Raw genomic sequence first — 18969 nt, forward strand, 5'->3', positions numbered from 1 at the left:
AGCACCTTCCCAAAAAGACTGTGAACAGAAAAGGCCTCCACTTTTAATGTTATGTGATTTGCACGACTCGTTCATTTTGCAGAACAGTAATGTTGGCCTATAACGCCTGCAGGAGAGTTGAGGATGGATGGCCTACTCATTGTAAGTACATTTGCCATTGCAAAATAAACAAATTGTCTTTACAGTCTTCTCTTTGTAGATATGTTTTCATTGTTACTGGTCAAGCCACAGCTGAGCAACCAAATAATTTTTTTTGGTTGTACTCAATCTCTGACACTAGCACCTCTACTTCAGTCTCTGAAAATATATATTTTTTTCTCGCTTTTTTGGGTTGCGACGTTGTATTTCATGGCACGGTGCTGTATTTCCCCACAGGCTTCATGATTGACTATATATGGTTAATTAGGGGTGTTTCGAAATGAAAATAGCCACGGTCGTACATGAGCACTGAGGCTGAGAACAATTGGTATTTATCAATGGTTATCTCCTACCGGTGTGTGTGTGTATGATGCTTGTATGATTGTTTGTTAAATCACACTTTTTCTATGCATACAAACATTCAAAACTCCATTCGTAAGTAGTATTTTAGTTTACGCAATATTGATAAATGAGGCACCGTGACTTGAGCCTACCGTCCAGAGCAGGTTTTGGTATCTGATGAGTAGTCGGACGATGTTGGCGGTCTCCGTGGCCAGGGAAAATTCCTGTTGTTCACTGATCTTGTTGCGGAAGCCTTTAAACATGAAGATGTTTGGAGCCATCACCACGGCAACGTTGTTCAAGGTCATCTTGTTCTGCTCTTTGTGGTCTATGACCCTCTGAAAGAACTCCATCAGCACCTGAAACCACCATAAGATACATTACAATGTCTCCAACAGATAACATGAGACTACACTGTATTGGCTAGAGAACTAGCACAGGAAAAGAGCCATCTACTTTTAGTGTATCACGGCTGGACTCCGGAAGTAGCAGGACCAGCAAGTTGAGAGCCTGCAGCTGCTGCTTCTTAGTTGGCAGTTCTGTGAGTAAGGCAAACGAACAAGATCACAACCACAATGGGATTGCTTTACTAATCCATAAGTCAACTTAAGACAAAACGCAAACGGAATCGAGATAACATTGTAAATGAGTATACACCACTGTATGTATAGAAAGTGTGGTTCATAATGTATAGGGGGACTGACTAAGCACTGCGATGAAGGCGCTGAGGTACTCCACAGTGAGCAGCGGGTGGGGCAGCTCCCTGATGAAGAGCTTGAGCAGGCTGGCTGCATCGTGCTGCTTCAGACTCTCCCATGGAAACAGGCCCTCGTAGAACTTCCCCTCCAGCTCCACACACACCGCCTGCCAGCCGAACACATAGGTCACATGTTAACACACACGCACTCTCCCACACACAGTCTTGTACAGCTAACCTTGTGGGGGCACAAAATCCTATTTTCCCTGAACCTTAACTCCTAACCCTAGCTCATAACCATAAACGTAACTCTAACCCCATAGAAATAGCATTTGACTTCGTGGGGACCAACAAGATGTCCCCAATTTTTGTTTGTTTACTATTCTTGTGGGGACTTCTGGTCCCCACAAGTATAGTGAAACACATCCACACACTGGAGGCTTTATCACATCATCCTACAGTACAACACTAATCATATCATCTACACTAACCTTTCCATTAGGGAAATAAGAATTTGGCTACATTAAGTTGTTGTTACAGCATACTTCCAGACATTGAATGAAGCAGGACTAGATATATCAACAACGATGAACAATGACCTTGACTCTTATGGCTGCTCCGGGTATCCGTAGAAGCCCCTCTGTGTCCAGACCCTCGTCCTCTATGTGAGAGATGAGCTGGAAACAATAGAACACACTTATAAGCTTTAAACCACCAAATCAACAGCACATTTTTATTTAACTAGGCAAGTCAGTTAAGAACAAATTCTTATTTACAATGACGGCCTAGGAACAGTGGGTTTTCTGCCTTGTTCGGGGGCAGAACAACAGACTTACCTTGTCAGCTCAGGGATTTGATCTAGCAACCTTTCGGTTACTAGTCCAACGCTCTAACCACTAGGCTACCTGCCGCCCCAAAATAACAATGCCATTACCACTACACCAAACTGAAGAGATTTCTACTGCAGAGCAGACATTCAGACGTACTGTATGATTCAAGAGAACCAGGATCAGTGGTTAATGAGAGGTTGTGCTGCTCACCCTCTGCAGTATGATTGGCACCTTGGTCCCTGGCTGTCTCCTCTGGTCCTGCTCCAATAGGGCGGCCAGGGGAACTCCAAACAGGCCAGACTCTAGAACAAACACATCAAACATAATTGTGTCAGAGCTTGATGGGACAGTCCTCGGGGTTCTTAGATATGTTATACAGTTGTGTTCCAGTTCTAGCATACTGGCTTACCTTTGACCTTGAGTTTAACTGCTTTGTGGGCTTTGAGGTCGATGCCTGCCGTGTCAAACAGAGCGGTCATCTCTATCAGCACCAGGCGGTGCACCTTCTTCATGTCCTGGGGGGACAGGTCCCCAACCTTGGTCAGCCCTGTCTTGTCTCTGCTTAACTTGAAGTTCTGTCATATAGCGAAGCAAAGGTTACATTAGGAGTTAGCAAAACTGGGTTGTATTCATTAGTGCACACCGTAGCAAAACATTTTGCAATGGAAGATGAAAACAAGCGCTTCGTATTGGACTTGTCAGAGACCAAAACAGGGTCTGTTTGATGCCTATTGAATATGACCCTGACATATTATTGGAGTATCTGGAACCACCTGGTGTTTCCACTAGGTGGTGGCTCTAGAACTCAGATACACCAGTAGTCTAGAACAGTTTTTAGACTGAAATGTATTATATGATGCAAAAACTCTATTCAAAAGGTTTTGATTGATAATGTTATCATCAGTGCAAATGACATCATTCAATGTCATATAACTTACACTAGTACACAAGCAGTAGGCCTAGGCCTACAATTACACTGTAAATAATGGCCCATATAAATTTCAAAACATAATTTAGTCAATCATTACTGATGTAGGCTAAGTAAAAACAGAAACATGTTTCAATCCATAAACACTACAGGGCACAGTTTTTGCTTCTGCCAAAAAACATATAAATATTTGAAATCCTTTGTCCCAAACTGGCCTATGGGATCCTGCTATTTTGACGAGTGACACTTCCTGTTTTGGCATGTAAACTTTGCTCCGGATGAGCGGCTCAGTCAATCTGTGTGGTGGTGTTAATGTTTAAAAGGGTACTCACAGGTAGCTTGTCATCTGCGTCTGTCAGAGCCTCACTGCTGCCCTTTGAGCCCTCCTTATAGCTGAGGGCCTGATCAGAGAAGGACACCTCTAGGTTGATGTCTGTCTCAGGTTCAGACACACTCTGCTCAGCAGGGCCTGCCCTGTTCCCCAGCCCCATCGCTTGACCTGTACACACACACACAGAGTTATTATTGGGACATATTCAAAGCTAGACTTACAGCAAGAGATAACAGGCAATTCATGAATTAGATGTGTGAAAGTCCACAGATGGGACAAAGTCTTTAGTCAGCAATGGGGAGATTAGAACTAGGTGGTGGTGACTGTTCTGCCCACTGAAGGGAAACTAAGGGACAACGACTAGTCCTGTGGAAGTCAACAGCCAGAGAGCCAGTCTGCCCTCTGTGACCCATGTCAAACAGACATGTAAGGCCTTGGCCCTGACACAGAACTGCAGTGCCTCCCTGCCATCTCCACTAATAGGAAAACAGGCAAGTGGATAATGGAAGATAGGGAGCGGATTCCTGACAGCCTTCATGTTAAGGTCAGAGGGGTGGCGCGAACAGACAAGAGGCAATGTCCCTGCTTCCTGTGTGTGTGTACTGCCGAGTTATCTTCTCAACAGCTCTTCCATAGAATCTTCACTTCTGCTTCCTGTGATCATGAACCATTTCAGGAAATCTACAGTATCACATAAAAGCAACAACACAGTGGATAGAAATACCAGTTCATTTTTGTGGCGAGTCAGTGATGTTTTCTATAGGTATAGACCAACATGCCCAGACAGAGATTTAGTGAGTAGAACTTGTGGTACATGCCATCTGTCGTAATATCCTTTTTCCTGTTTTCACTTCTCTCTGGTGACTTGGCTTCATCTTCCTGCAACATAATACAAAACAGAAGCAGGCTCTCATCAGAATTCAATATAGGTCATTTTTTATCAATTATTGATTCAAACTACTAAAAGTAACTGCTGATATTGTAGAAAGTCATATTTTTCACCCCAATTGTGAGTACAAGACCTTCTATTGCATAATATTAAGATACTCAGTTAAGTATTACTTCACATTCAGGTATCCATTAACAGATATTGTGGTTAGTAATTATATTAACCAACTATGGTAAACAAGTCACTGGGTTTTTTATGTAGCAAGGCATCTCAGGCATGACTGGCATTTTAAACGGGACTGGTGGTAGGCTGACCTTTGACTCTGGCGTGCCTGGGAGTTTGAAGATGTCTCTGACGTCAGGTACTTGGTGCTGCTTGTTCCTCTTCCTGAGGGTCTGCTGTAGCTTCTCAACACGTTTCTCCACGGCGGCGGCCTGGGTGCGCGTCAGCGTGGACAACAGCCCCATCATGTCCTCGGGGTCCGACGCAGACTCGTCAAACAGAGTGGCCAGCCCCGCCTCCGTCAGCCATGCCTCCTCCTGTTCCCCCTCTACAGACAGACAAGTTGAGTTAGCGATGATGATGCTGCACCAAAAGAGCAGTAGTATGTTAATGGGAAAGATATGGGTGTAGGCCTGAAGACTAGTGAGGACACAGTCATTTATTGAAAAATAAATAAACAAGTAATTCATAGATTATTACTATGCAATTACTATTATGCCATTTTTATGTACTGAGGGCTGGGAATAGAGAAAGACATGAAACAGGGAAGGATCTCACTCCTAACCCCTTAACACAAACCATCTTGTTTTAGAAAGGAATGGAAACAAAAGGAAGTTCCTGCTTTAAGTTCTCCAGACAAAACAATGAATGTCAAGTTAATAAACAATAGACTTTTGTAGTGCTTTTTATAGGCATTTCCTGATCCTGTAGGATCAAGCAAGTCTATTGTCTTCTGTGGATGAAAGCAATAAGAAATCATTATGTGGTGGTATTGAAAAATAACATGGGCTGGACAACAGACCAGACTATCCTAGTCAGCTCTACTGTATGTACTGAACAAAAAATATAAAACACAACATGCAACAGTGGGTTTTACTGAGTTACAGTTCATATCAGGAAATCACTCAATTTAAATAAATTAGGCCCTAATCTAAGCCTAGGCCCATCCACTTGGGGGCCAGGCCCAGGCCCAGCCAATCACAATTCATTTTTTCCCCACGAAAAGGGCTTTAGTACAGACAGAAATACTCCTCAGCTGTCCGGATGGCTGGTTGCAGATGATCCCGCATGTAAAGAAGCCGGATGTGAAGAAGCCAGATGTGAAGAAGCCGGATGTGAAGAAGCCGGATGTGAAGAAGCCGGATGTGAAGAAGCCGGATGTGAAGAAGCCGGATGTGAAGAAGCCGGATGTGAAGAAGCCGGATGTGAAGAAGCCGGATGTGAAGAAGCCGGATGTGAAGAAGCCGGATGTGAAGAAGCCAGATGTGAAGAAGCCAGATGTGCAGAAGCCAGATGTGCAGAAGCCAGATGTGCAGAAGCCAGATGTGCAGAAGCCAGATGTGAAGGTCCTGCGCTGGCGTGGTTACAAGTGGTCTGCGGTTGTGAGGCCGGTTGGACAGACTGCCAAATTCTCTAAAACAATGTAGGAGGTGGCTTATGGTAGAGACATGAACATTAAATTCCCTGGCAATAGCTCTGGTGGACATTCCTGCAGTCAGCATGCAAATTGTACGCTTCCTCAAACACAATACCATATTTGTGTCAAGTTATGTGACAAAATTGCTAATTTTAAAGTGATATTTTATTGTCCCCAGCACAAGGTGCACCTGTGTAATGATCGTGCTGTTAAATCAGCTTCTTGATATGCCACACCTGTAAGGTGTATGGACCATCTGGGCAAGGAGAAATAAAATAAAATCAGGTGTAGACCTTACAGTGAAATGCTTACAAGCCCTTAACCAACAATGCAGTTAAGAAAATACAACAAAAAAGTAAGAGATAATAATAACAAATAATTAAAGAGCAGCAGTAAATAAAAATAGCGGAGCTATATACTGGGGGTACCGGTACAGAGTCATTGTGTCATGTGCGGGGGCACCGGTGTCAAGGTAATTATGTACATGTAGGTAGAGTTATTAAAGTGGCTATGCATAGATAATAACAGAGTAGCAGCAGTATGGGGGGGGGGGGCAATGCAAATAGTCCGGGTAGCCATTTGATTAGCTGTTCAGGAGTCTTACGGCTTGGGGGTAGAAGCTGTTTAGAAGCCTCTTGAACCTAGACTTGGCACTCCGGTATCGCTTACTGTGCGGTAGCAGAGAGAGCAGTCTATGACTAGGATGGCTGGAGTCTGACCATTTTTAGGGCCTTCCTCTGACACCGCCTGGTATAGAGGTCCTGGATGGCAGGAAGCTTGGCCCCGGTGATGTACTGGGCCATAGGCACTACCCTCTGTAGTGCCTTGCGGTCAGAGGCCGAGCAGTTGCCATACCAGGCAGTGATGCAACCCGTCAGGATGCGCTCGATGGTGCAGCTGTAAAACCTTTTGAGGACCCATGCCAAATCTTTTCAGTCTCCTGAGGGGGAAAAGGTTTTGTCATGCCCAGTCGCTTCACGACTGTCTTGGTGTACTTGGACCATGTTAGTTTGTTGGTAATGTGAACACCAAGGAACTTGAAGCTCTCAAACTGCTCCACTACGGCCCCGTCCATGAGAATTGAGACGTGCTCGGTCCTCCTTTTCCTGTAGTCCACAATCATCTCCTTTGTCTTGATCACATTGAGGGACCACACGGTCAGGTCTCTGACCTCCTCCCTATAGGATCTCTCATTGTTGTCGGTGATCAGGCCTACTACTGTTGTGTCATCAGCAAACTTAATTCTGGTGTTGGAGTCGTGCCTGGCCATGCAGTCATGAGTGAACAGGGAGTACAGGACAGGACTGAGCATGCACCCCTGAGGGGCCCCAGTGTTGAGGATCAGCGTGGCGGATGTGTTGTTACCTACCCTTACCACCTAGCGGGCGGCCCGTCAGGAAGCCCAAGATCCAGTTGCAGAGGGAGGTGTTTAGTCACAGGGTCCTTAGCTTAGTGATGAGCTTTGAGGGCACTGTGGTGTTGAACGCTGAGCTGTAGTCAATGAATAGCATTCTCACATAGGTGTTCCTTTTGTCCAGGATGGAAAGGGCAGTGTGGAGTGCAATAGAGATTGCATCATCTGTGGATTTGTTGGTGCGGTATGCAAATTGGAGTGGGTCTAGGGTTTCTGGGATAATGGTGTTGATGTGAGCCATGACCAGCCTTTCAAAGCATTTCATGGCTACAGACGTGAGTGCTACGGGTCGGTAGTCATTTAGGCAGGTTACCTTAGTGTTCTTGGGCACAGGGACTATGGTGGTCTGCTTGAAACATGTTGGTACTACAGACTGAATATGTCAGTGAAGACACTTGCCAGTTGGTCAGCGCATGCTCAGAGTACACGCCCTGGTAATCCGTCTGGCCCAGCGGCCTTGTGAATGTTGACCTGTTTTAAAGGTCTTACTCACATTGGCTGCAGAGTGCGTGATCACAGTCGTCCTGAACAGCTGATGCTCTCATTCATGTTTCAGTGTTACTTGCCTCGAAGCGAGCATAGAAGTTATTTAGCTCATCTGGTAGGCTCGTGTCACTGCTAGCCATGAAACATCCGACGAGCGTCATAGCCGGTGTAGTACGATTCGATCTTAGTCCTGTATTGACGCATTGCCTGTATGATGGTTTGTCGGAGGGCATAGCGGGATTTTTTATAAGCTTCTGGGTTAGAGTCCCGCTCATTGAAAGTGTCGGCTCCTCCCTTTAGCTCAGTGCGAATGTTGCCTGTAATCCATGACTTCTGGTTGGGGTATGTACATACAGTCACTGTGGGGAAGACATCCTCAATGCACTTATTGATAAACCCAGTGACTTATGTGATGTACTCCTCAATGCCATCGGAAGAATCCCGGAACATATTCCAGTCTGTGCTAGCAAAACAGTCCTGTAGTTTAGCATCTGCTTCATCTATCCACTTTTTTTATAGACAGAGTCACTGGTGCTTCCTGCTTTCATTTTTTCTTGTAAGCAGGAATCAGGAGGATAGAGTTATGGTCAGATTTGCCAAATGGAGGAAGAGGGAGAGCTTTGCACGCATCTCTGTGTGTGGAGTAAAGGTGGTCTAGAATGTTTTTCCCCTCTGGTTGCACATTTAACATGCCGATAGAAATTAGGTAAAACTGATTTAAGATTCCCTGCATTAAAGTCCCCGGCCATTAGGAGCGCCGCCTCTGGATGAGCGTTTTCCTGTTCGCTTATGGTCGGAATACAGCTCATTGAGCGCATTTTTAGTGTCAGCATCAATCTGTGGTGGTATGTAGACCGCTACGAAAAATACAGTGGAAAACTACAGTTGAAGTAGGAAGTTTGCATACACTTAGGTTGGAGTCATTAAAACTAGTTTTTCAACCACTCCACAAATTTCTTGTTAACAAACTACAGTTTTGGCAAGTCGGTTAGGACATCTACTTTGTGCATGACAATTCATTTTCCCAACAATTGTTTACAGACAGATTATTTCACTGTATCACAATTCCAGTGGGTCAGAAGTTTACATACACTAAGTTGACTGTGCCTTTAAACAGCTTGGAAAATTCCAGAAAATGATGTAATGGCTTTAGAAGTTTCTGATAGGCTAGGAAAATTGTGGATATAGTGAAGCAATATCAAGACATCAGTCAGGAAGTTAAAGCTTGGTCGCAAATGGGTCTACCAAATGGACAATGACTCCAAGCATACTTCCAAAGTTGTGGCAAAATGGCTTAAGGACAATAAAGTCGAGGTATTGGAATGGCCATCACAAAGCCCTGACCTCAATCCTCTAGAAAATTTGTTGGCAGAACTGAAAAAGTGTGTGCGAGCAAGGAGGCCTACAAACATGACTCAGTTCCACCAGCTCTGTCAGGAGGAATGGGCCAAAATTCACCCAACTTATTGTGGGAAACTTGTGGAAGGCTACCCAAAACGTTTGACCCAAGTGAAACAATTTAAAGGCAATGCTACCAAATACTAATTGAGTGCATGTAAACTTCTGACCCACTGGGAATGTGATGAAAGAAATAAAAGCTGAAATAAATAATTCTCTACTATTATTCTGACATTTCACATTATTACAATAAAGTGTTGATCCTAACTGACCTAAGACAGGGATTTTTTACTAGGATTAAATGTCAGGAATTGTGAAAAACTGAGTTTAAATGTATTTGGCTAAGGTGTATGTAAACTTCCGACTTCAACTGTAGATTAGAGTATCTCATGATAAGCTGTAGACCACACTACCTCAGGCGAGCAAAACCTTGAGACTTCCTTAGATATCGTGAACCAGCTATTGTTTACAAGTATGCATAGGCCCCCGCCCCGTGTCTTACCAGAGGCTCCTGTTCTGTCTTGCCGATGGAGTGTATAACCTACCAGCTATATGCTCTTAATGCCGTTGTTCAGCCACGACTCGGTGAAACATAAGATATTACAGTTTTAAATGTCCCGTTGGTAGGATATACGTGCTTTCAGTTCGTTCGATTTATTTTCCAGCGATTGAATGTTAGCTAGCAGAACGGAAGGCAAGAAAAGATTAGCCACTCGTCGCCTGATCCTCACAAGGCATCCTGATCTCTTTTCCGCAAAACCTACGTTTCCTTTTCCAGCGAATCACAGGGATCTGTCCCTGGTCAGGTGTCTGTAGTATATCCCTCTGACTCATTGAGGAAGAACTCCTTGTTCAATTTGAGGTGAGTAATCCCAGTTCTGATGTCCAGAAGCTCTTTTCGGTCATAAGAGATGGCGCCATCTTGCAGTAAATGCTCACTAACAGTGATGTAAACACATTTCTACACAATTTGGGAGAAATGTTGTGCGTATGGAACATTTCTGGAATCAGCTCATGAAACATGGGACCAACACTTCATGTTGCGTTTATAGTAAAAAAATAATCCTTTCAGACAGAGATCTAGGTAAATCACTAGTCATATAATGTACATAGTGAATACTGTACTAAACCTTAAATCTCTGTCTAAAATGTTACCCTGAAGCAGTTGTTCACTTAAGGAAAGGGCCTCTCTACTTTCAGTGGACACTCCTGCTATAGAGTAGAGCTCCATACCATCAGGCACCTTCAGCTGCACCTCCTCGTGTGGCTCTGCGTCCCCCTCTCCACTCAGGGTGATGTTCTCCACCTCGGTCCAGTAGTCGTCCATGGCCAGTTCGTCCAACGAGTCCTGCGAGTTACAGCGGTGGTACGGGGGCTTTCCCGGGGCATTTTTGGCCCGGTTCTGGACACTGTAGTGGCCTGTCCTGCGACTGGTGGACAAAGGAGAGAGTATGAGTACTATTTCAGTCATTTTATTAGGGTTAAAGTGAGTTATAAATACTACAAGTCAGACCATTCTAATAATGCGTAAACAAACTGGGTGGCTGTCTGGTACTAATTTTAGGATTGGAACTCTATGAACACGGTGTTTTCACAAGAATGTGGTTGTATTTTCCACATAGAACTTGGATTAGCATGAACGTGAAGGGTTAACTCATTTCAGTCAGTCAGTGCAGCAGTTCTGCTTCCCTCTGGCCGTGTCACACTTCTAGCACGTAGTTCTGTGCAAACCCTGCTGTCAGCTGGCCACAGCCTAGACCCTTTTACAGAATGCCAAGTTACTAGTTTAAGGATAATGCATGTGTGGGCTTGCGGGCTTGGTGAAGGCTTGGCTTGCTCCAGATAGGCTTCTCCGTGTGAGTGAACCCTGGGAAAGCACAGAGAGGAGTCCTGATGGGCATCAGAAAGCTGCTATACTCCCCCAAATAGTTAAGGTGGTTGCACTTAAAGGGCCAGTGCAGTCAAAAAAAAAATGATTTTCCTGTGTTTTATATACACATTTCAATACTATGAGGTTGGAATATTACAGTGAAAATTATGATAATGCCCTTTTAGTGTAAAAGCTGTTTGAAAAGACTGCCTGAAATTTCATCCCGTTTTGGTGCGAGGGAGTTTGGGTCTTCCACGGTGACATCACCATTTGGTAAATGAGTTAATAGACCAATAAGAAAGAGTTACAAACCTCTGCCAATAACAGGTCATTTTGAGTTTTCCCCTTCCCACTCAAACCACTCACAGACAGTACTACCAAAATTCTTGCTTGAGAAATTGCTCTTTGCTAAGAAGCTATTGTTGATTCTTTGACCAATTTAGTTGATAACAATCACAGTAAGGTACTTAATGGTTACCCAGAAATGACTTGATATTGAGATAAAAACTGCTGCATTTGACCTTTAAAAAGGACACCTAGAGTGGCAAAAATAAATCATGAAACCTCAGCGGTTCCACACTCCCAAATGACTGTTTCTGCTTACGCACTTGATACTAAACACAGTCAATCTGGGTCAAGCCAGGCCAGGCTAACGTACACCTTAGCTTAGGGGTAAAAGGTTTGTTTTAAACAACCAATGTGACAGATATAATATGTGATAACCTCAAACTAAAGAGTACAAATGAGCTTAAATACCAGCTCTATGGGTCTACAGAATGTTCTTCATGGCTTCCTGGTCCATTTCTCACAGTGACGAGTTCAAATCAAATCAAATTGTATTTGTCACATACGCCGAATACAACCTTTCAGTGAAATGCTTACTTACAAGCCCTTAACCAACAGTGCAGTTAAGAAAAATAAGTGTTAAAGTATTTACTAAAATGAACTGAAGTAAAATGGAAAAATAACAAATAATTAAAGAGCAACAACAAAATAACAGTAGCGAGGCTATATACAGGGGGACCCGGTACAGAGTCAATGTGCAGGGGCACCGGTTAGTCGAGGTAATCGAGGTTACATGTAGGTAGAGGTAAAGTGACTATGCATAGATAATAAACAGACCAGCAGCAGCGACACACACACAATGCAAATAGTCCGGGTAGCCATTTGATTAGCTGTTCAGGAGTCTTATGGCTTTGGGTAGAAGCTGTTTAGAAGCCTCTTGGACTTAGACTTGCCGCTCCGGTACCACTTGCCGTGCAATAGCAGAGAGAACAGTCTATGACTAGGGTGGCTGGAATCTTTGGCCATTTTTAGGGCCTTCCTGACACCGCCTGGATGGTAGGAAGTGTGGCCCCAGTGATGTACTGGCCGTACACACTACCCTCCATGGTCGTAGACAGGACAGAATAGAAATGAGCAGCAGGCCTGTTAGGCCTCACCTGAGGTCTGGGGAGGTTGTAAAATGAGTCAGCCCTCAGCTCCTTCCCAGCCACAGGAAATACACAGGGTATCAGTAACGCCTGACATTTCTGGCCCTGGATAAACAACACGCAATTGCAAATTGGAAATTCAGAGAGGTTGTTGAGAAAAGGCTTTCACAAATCAATCGCTGTCTGTTTTCTAGATAATATTGCCACAATGTTTGAACAATTCTGGAAGAATCTGAGGGTTGGAAAACATTCTATTTATTCAAACCTTTATGGGGAACAAGCTAAAACACAGCACAAACATTTGGTTTAGAGGGGAATAGACTGCTAATAAAGGGGAAAAGCGGAATGTGCACCAATGTTAGTTTGTATTCCATCCCAAGACAGAAATGCAAACACAATCTTCCCCATTAGGAGCAAATGCCAGGTTTGAACTCGAGAACAAGGAAGGAAAGTCAAGTATCCCAGCAATGTACACACCACCAATGTTACCCCACAGCCAGACCCATTCACATGGAAAGGTCAGCTATCTTGCTGGCTCCAAGAGTGACAAACTGCCAGTGCTCAAGGACAAAAAGGGGAACAACGTAGTCTTTCTCAGGTGTTTAGTGCATGGTCATTTTACATACAGACACAAAGAAGAGGGGTCATAGTATACTTAAGCAATAAGGCACGAGGGGGTGTGGTATATGGCCAATATACCACAGCTAAGGGCTGTTCTTCGCACGACGCAACGCAGAGTGCCTGGATATAGCCCTTAGCTGTGGTTTATTGGCCACATACCACAAACCCCCAAGGTGCCTTATTGCTATTATAAGCTGGTTACCAACGTAATTAGAACAGTAAAAATACATGTTTTGTCATACCCGTTGTATACAGTGTTATATACCTCGGGTTTCAGCCAATCAGCATTCAGGCCTCGAACCACCCAGTTTATAATGTAGACCCATTCATACAGAAGAACTGACAGTGCAGTTCAGGGGGCAGTGGCATAGGTATACTGTACCATCTCGAAGGCTTACTAAACCTTAACCTGAGTGTGGCACTGTGGGGCAAAGTGTGGTGACAACAGGTGTCTAAAATACATAGCGGCAGAACATGCATGGTTTAGCACCGCAATGGAAACAGGGGATTACACTACTGTTAATCACATGCACTAGCAATCAAGTTTGACTTAACTCATAAGGCACATTCCAAACATCCACTACATGTAATACAGCGACACATGGGCCCAAGCCGGTTGATTGCTGTGACAACCCTAACAGAGTCATGGAACGTTACTGCTGGGGGTTCAGTCTGACCCTCCAATCTCCTGTATAATACTTACTGCCTGAGTACACTCTCAAATGACATGTCATTGACTGGAGAATAGGCTGGGTTTAACACGTGTACAAGATGTGGGGGCAGATACAGTGGTCCCTGATTAATGTATACACAATGGTGACAGCTCCAAAGAACTGAGGCCAAAGTTCTGTGGTCATTTGGGCCAGCTGGATTGGACAGACTGCATGGGAAAGCCCCCAGTGATGGGTTCTGGGATTTGAGATAGTGTATGTTCCTCTGTATAGAAAAAGAAGGTCAAGAACACTTTTCAAACCCTTCCCTGTTCAAAGAAGTGTTATTGTATTCGTCAGAGACTGCACCGTTCGTCAGTCTATTTATTCACAATTGTGTGTGTGGGGGGGGGGGGGGGGTGTACTCCTAAAACACAAATGTTTGTGTTATCAAAATTCTAAAAACATCAAATGTGTTAATTATACTTATTTAGGAAATGTCTAGGTCGGAATGTTCATTACATACGACGTTCAAAAGACGTTGTTGGCAGTTCAGTGATAAAGGACTTAAAAATGAACACAAGTCAGAATAATCTCGACTGGAGGTGGAAATACATTTAACACCAGGAGACAACAGGGAATGTAAAGAGTGCTGCCGTGTCAATGGAAAAACAATAAAAACACAAACAGCAGCAATAACACTATGATGATAACCTGTGTTGATTTTGTGCACTGACTCCGTGTGGTAACATCACAATGTTTACATTGCTGGATGCATTTTAAGGTAGGGCGTCCCTGAGTCAATATTATATCTCACTCACAAAAAGCTCAGCGGCTCACCTGATTCGCTGGAAATCATAACACAGGCTGTTCACTTGGCCTTGACTTGTACCTGTTAACCCCGCTGGTTTGTGGCTCACTTGGTAGAGCATGGCACTTAAACGCCAGGGTGGTGAGTTTGATTCCCACAGGGGACCAGTATGAACAAGTGTGCAGTCGCTCTGGATAAGAGCGTCTGCTAAATTACTCAAATGTTTTGAACATTACAAACTCCAGTCAGAGTAAAACAACTAACACACTACCAGCGGAGCTTATTGATTGGGTATAACCTGACCCACCACATTATGTAAAGAATACAAAACGACTTGATCAATGATTCATTACTGCCTCTTCTATATAAACATGTATACAGTGAAAGAATATGTTTACAGTCAAAACATGAATATCTACATCCTAACTTAATAAAACATGCAGGCATACAGACTCAACACACCCATCTTTGTACCACATTATTTGTCCAAACTATTTCGTTATCAACACATTAAAAGTGCTGTACAATGTTCTTTCTATTTGCCTCCATGGAATGAGTAGTTATCTAATAAGTCAATATAAGTGGAAAACAAAAGCTCTGTGGCGAGTAGTCCACCATGTACTGCCGGTAACTTGTTTATACAGTAAGACCAAAATGACTCAGTAAGCTGGTGGCAAAATCTCTCGTAATAAACTTAAAACTTGTAACTGCAGGCTATTATTCCAACAAACTGGGCAACATTCATTGACCACAACATGCACCCAGTTGGACTTTTGTTTTGAATCTTTCTGTTCCCATGCAGAAGCAAGACCAACTGAACTGGCACATGACAAACAAGTGATGTAGGTGCCACATTTACCACACCATGCCAAATAGAGATGGTGCTACTATGGCATAGTAGTACAGACAGACCCCTGTACGTAGTATCCAAAACAGCCTTGGCAGGGACAGCCCTCTGTAGGGCCACTGGGGACCCTCAGACCCAGCTGGTGAGTGGAGGCACCTGCATACACGCCAGGGCTCCTCCACTGTAGCTGTAGCCTATAACAGACACTGGCTTTTACAGATGGCCACTTGAACTGGAAAACCAGCATCATGTTTCAACTGGCCAGTGCTGTCTTCGTGTGTGTGTCCTCACCCTGTATGCGTGGGGTTTGTTATTGGATAGTGTTTACACTTCTTTAAACATGTGCAGAACAAACAAAGTTTGTGTAAATAGAATATATATATATATATGTTGTGTTAACGCTCAATTTCTCTAACTTAACAAAACGAGGTGTTTTTGGACAGTCTAATTTCGGCACTGTGACGTAGCGTAGCCTACACATGAAACATCACTTATATCCTACTTCTATGATTTACATATGATATAAAAAGTTTAATCCAGAAAACCTATTGTCTTATCATGCGCAAGCCTGTATTTCCTCTGCTTGTTTAGTCTAGAACTTATTTCATTTCACACAATGTGTCAGCATGGTAACAATGTATCAACACATGGAAAAGTCAGGGGCGACTTGGGGACTAACGTTACACGGAGTGTTCTTTCTGTTAGAGGTTACATGCGACGCAACTGGAAGACCTTGGCACCTTTTCTTGACTATTCATGCGGCAATGTTACAATGTTACTTACAGTAGGGTGTGGGCTATGGTCAATAACAGACTATACGCTCACCTCAGCGATGAAGACTCGATCTCTTCGGCACTATTGACACCCGAGGCAGGCGATACAACTTCAATATTGCTAATATATCCGGTCAAGATGACTCCCTTGGGGTCCTGCTGGCGACTCATGTTGCTCGAGTCATGCCGTATTATTGTTGAAGTTCGCAGTTAACTTTGAATGTACAGCCTCCAGGAATAGGAGAGCTGTTCTGTGTGTGAGGGGAGTTGTCTTTTTCAATGAGCTCACCGCCTCCTCTAATAACATGGGGAGATTTCGTTTTGCATGACCCGGTTCTCCGGATGAGTGTACATTTTCTTAAGGACCAATGTAATGGTCTAAAATATACAAACTCTGAACACCCGGTGCACCGAGCCATCCAAAGCGAACTCACACATGGATAATCAACAGCTGCCTGAAAGCAACGCCCAGAATGCTGTTTGGCGTTGTAATTTGGGCGGGCCAGACCTGTAAGACTGTATAAAAGATCACTTTTTTGTTGTCTTGGCCATCTATCTTATCAACTTACATTATATGGTCCCCCAACCATTGGCCCCAGCACTACTGATATCCTATCTGGGTCATACATTTGTCGAGTAACGTAAAATGTATGCACGCATGACTGTAAATCGCTTGGGATAAAAGCCTCTGCTAAATGGCATATACTAGGCATAAACCTGAAAACAGCACAATGATGTTTTACTACCGTAATATTCCAAGTTACAGTATGTTATAGCTCATATTTGGCCTATATTGTTATGAATCAGAATGTAGTATGCATTATAATGCACAATAATGCCTTATTGCCTGTCATTTCACCTGTACTTTGTGAATTAAAATGCATTATTCTAATCACTATTGATCTGAGGTCCTCTGTGACTATCTAATGATATGGATTCAATGCATTTAAGCCTGAATTACGTTGATCTTATACCTGTGTAGTAACACGGTAATAGCGGCAGTACAACAATTTTGTTGTTACATATAATTTAATTCGTGTATTTTGTGAGATTTATGTAAATGTCCATATTCCAAATGACTATTTGTTGAAGTACTAGATATTTACATGTGGGCCGCTGGTGCGTGCCAGAAGACAAAGACATTATGTTACAGTTCAAAACGGTTAGATTCTGTTCCAATCAATTAGTGAATATTCATTAGTCCGGCAGGCTGAATCGGAAGACCTCTCTCCTGGTTATAATGGTGTGGAAAGTTATCAGACCAGCTCCAACACGCCTCATAGGTTTGACATCTGAGCAGCACTGGCCATTACAACAAAGGCCTCCCACACAACAGCACATTAGTAGGCTACCTCTATACTGCTATCTGGTGGTCAGTTACAACAATGTTCTATGTCTGTCAGGTGCAGCAGAGGAAATCCCTTTGTGTAAGAATCACTGGCAATGATGCTCAAAAGGGACTGGATCCATTGCTGTGATAACACTTAACAAAACCTTGTGAGAATTCACTAAACAGAAACATTTATATTCTTGGCATGTTACACTTTAACCCTTATATACCCTTATATTGATATTAGACCAATAACACCCCACCTCAGTCCTTCTGGACAGGTGTGGACTATGACATGAGAAAAGCTCTTAACAAGGTGAAATGTACACCAGCAGGTACAAGAATGGAGTGAAACTGAATCTGCACATGACAGTGGTGTTTTTGCTTGGCTTCCTGCACAAGCTTAGGAACATCAACACAATATTTTTCATGTTCTTTGGTGACAAGGTTTAAGATGTTTATTTTGTCGGGAACAGTTAGCCTTCATATGATTTACCGCCCTTGGATTACTATTTTGTTATTCCTGATTATTCACATTTCTTATTTCTGAGAGCGTTGCCCTCTGCAGCTCTGTCAACTTTATATCTCTCGTGACTGAAGGACTATCAAGAATGACCTCAGTAGCTACAATCTATAAAGTCCCAGTGTTTACCAAGCTGCCCTGTCTCAACACACAGAACCTCATCAGAAAGAAAGAGGATAGCATGTGTTTTCAGAGATCTTGCAACACAGTCAACACATAAGTCACTCAAGTCCATATCCCATAATAGATAGTGTGACACACATTCAGTAAAGCAAGCCCTAAAATCGGTTCCGTACCTTAGATGAAGATAATAGACGAATTTGGAAACCATGGTAACCATTTTTTGTTGAGGTCCAACGCTCTATTGGCAGAGAGGAGGAGAACCCCCTTATCCCATGTGAGGGGAGGACCTCTTCGACTCCATGGCTCACCCTGCCATGTGCTGCAGAGTGGTGTTAACGCACACACACAGCCAAACATACGCGCACACACACTCACAGAGAGCATACACACGGCAATCAGCGCCCGAAGAGCTGCCCTTGGGTCCCCTCCCATACACCCTCCAGCACCTTTGCGTAATCTCATTAAATGATTAATGCCCTTCTTTCCTGTGCTCTCATTCCAACTACAAATCCATTACAAAGAACATGCTGCTATTAATGTCTTCAAAGTGAATGGCAGGGGACAGTTGAAAATCAAACTGTGGGTCTGACCGTTGTATTTGTTGTGTGATGCAAATCAACCATATTAGGGGTAGATACTGTACTTCCTGATGTAGCTTTTCAATCCTTTTAGTTTACTCTCAGTCTTTCTTCCCTGTCTGGGGTGTGTCTGTGTAAATGTGGGGTCACTGGGATTACAACTGTGGCGTGGGTCAGTATTGCAGAATGGAGTGATCAGCAGACTGACCCCCTTCAAGAGAAGGATGGTGGTTTCAGTACCGAAATTACACCAATCAAGGTAACGAGGAGGAGCGACTGACTGACTGCTCACTACTGCCTCGGTAATTCTAAGCATGC

The 18969-nt window shown here is 43.6% G+C and overlaps 1 protein-coding gene across 4 annotated transcripts in view; it reads right to left on the reverse strand.

Annotated features, from left to right (window-relative positions):
• arhgap18 (Rho GTPase activating protein 18) overlaps window positions 1-18348 on the reverse strand; it is a 24215-nt gene extending 5867 nt beyond the window's left edge. The window contains exons 1-11 of one of the 4 annotated variants that reach the window (XM_055884726.1): window positions 18247-18348; window positions 10326-10522; window positions 4470-4705; window positions 4085-4145; window positions 3268-3434; window positions 2417-2582; window positions 2218-2309; window positions 1777-1854; window positions 1185-1344; window positions 937-1019; window positions 633-839 (exon numbers count right to left, since the gene is read on the reverse strand). In XM_055884726.1, the coding sequence (XP_055740701.1) occupies window positions 633-839; window positions 937-1019; window positions 1185-1344; window positions 1777-1854; window positions 2218-2309; window positions 2417-2582; window positions 3268-3434; window positions 4085-4145; window positions 4470-4705; window positions 10326-10522; window positions 18247-18290 (1491 nt within the window). In that variant the 5' untranslated portion in view covers window positions 18291-18348. Of the gene's footprint in view, window positions 1-632; window positions 840-936; window positions 1020-1184; window positions 1345-1776; window positions 1855-2217; window positions 2310-2416; window positions 2583-3267; window positions 3435-4084; window positions 4146-4469; window positions 4706-10325; window positions 10523-16149; window positions 16389-18246 lie in introns of those variants that run through there. The other 3 variants (XM_055884724.1, XM_055884725.1, XM_055884727.1) reach the window with 3 other exon arrangements.
• Between the last annotated feature and the right edge of the window lie 621 nt (window positions 18349-18969).

This window comes from Salvelinus fontinalis, chromosome 27 (assembly GCF_029448725.1).
Source record: "Salvelinus fontinalis isolate EN_2023a chromosome 27, ASM2944872v1, whole genome shotgun sequence".
NCBI classification, from domain to species: domain Eukaryota; kingdom Metazoa; phylum Chordata; class Actinopteri; order Salmoniformes; family Salmonidae; genus Salvelinus; species Salvelinus fontinalis.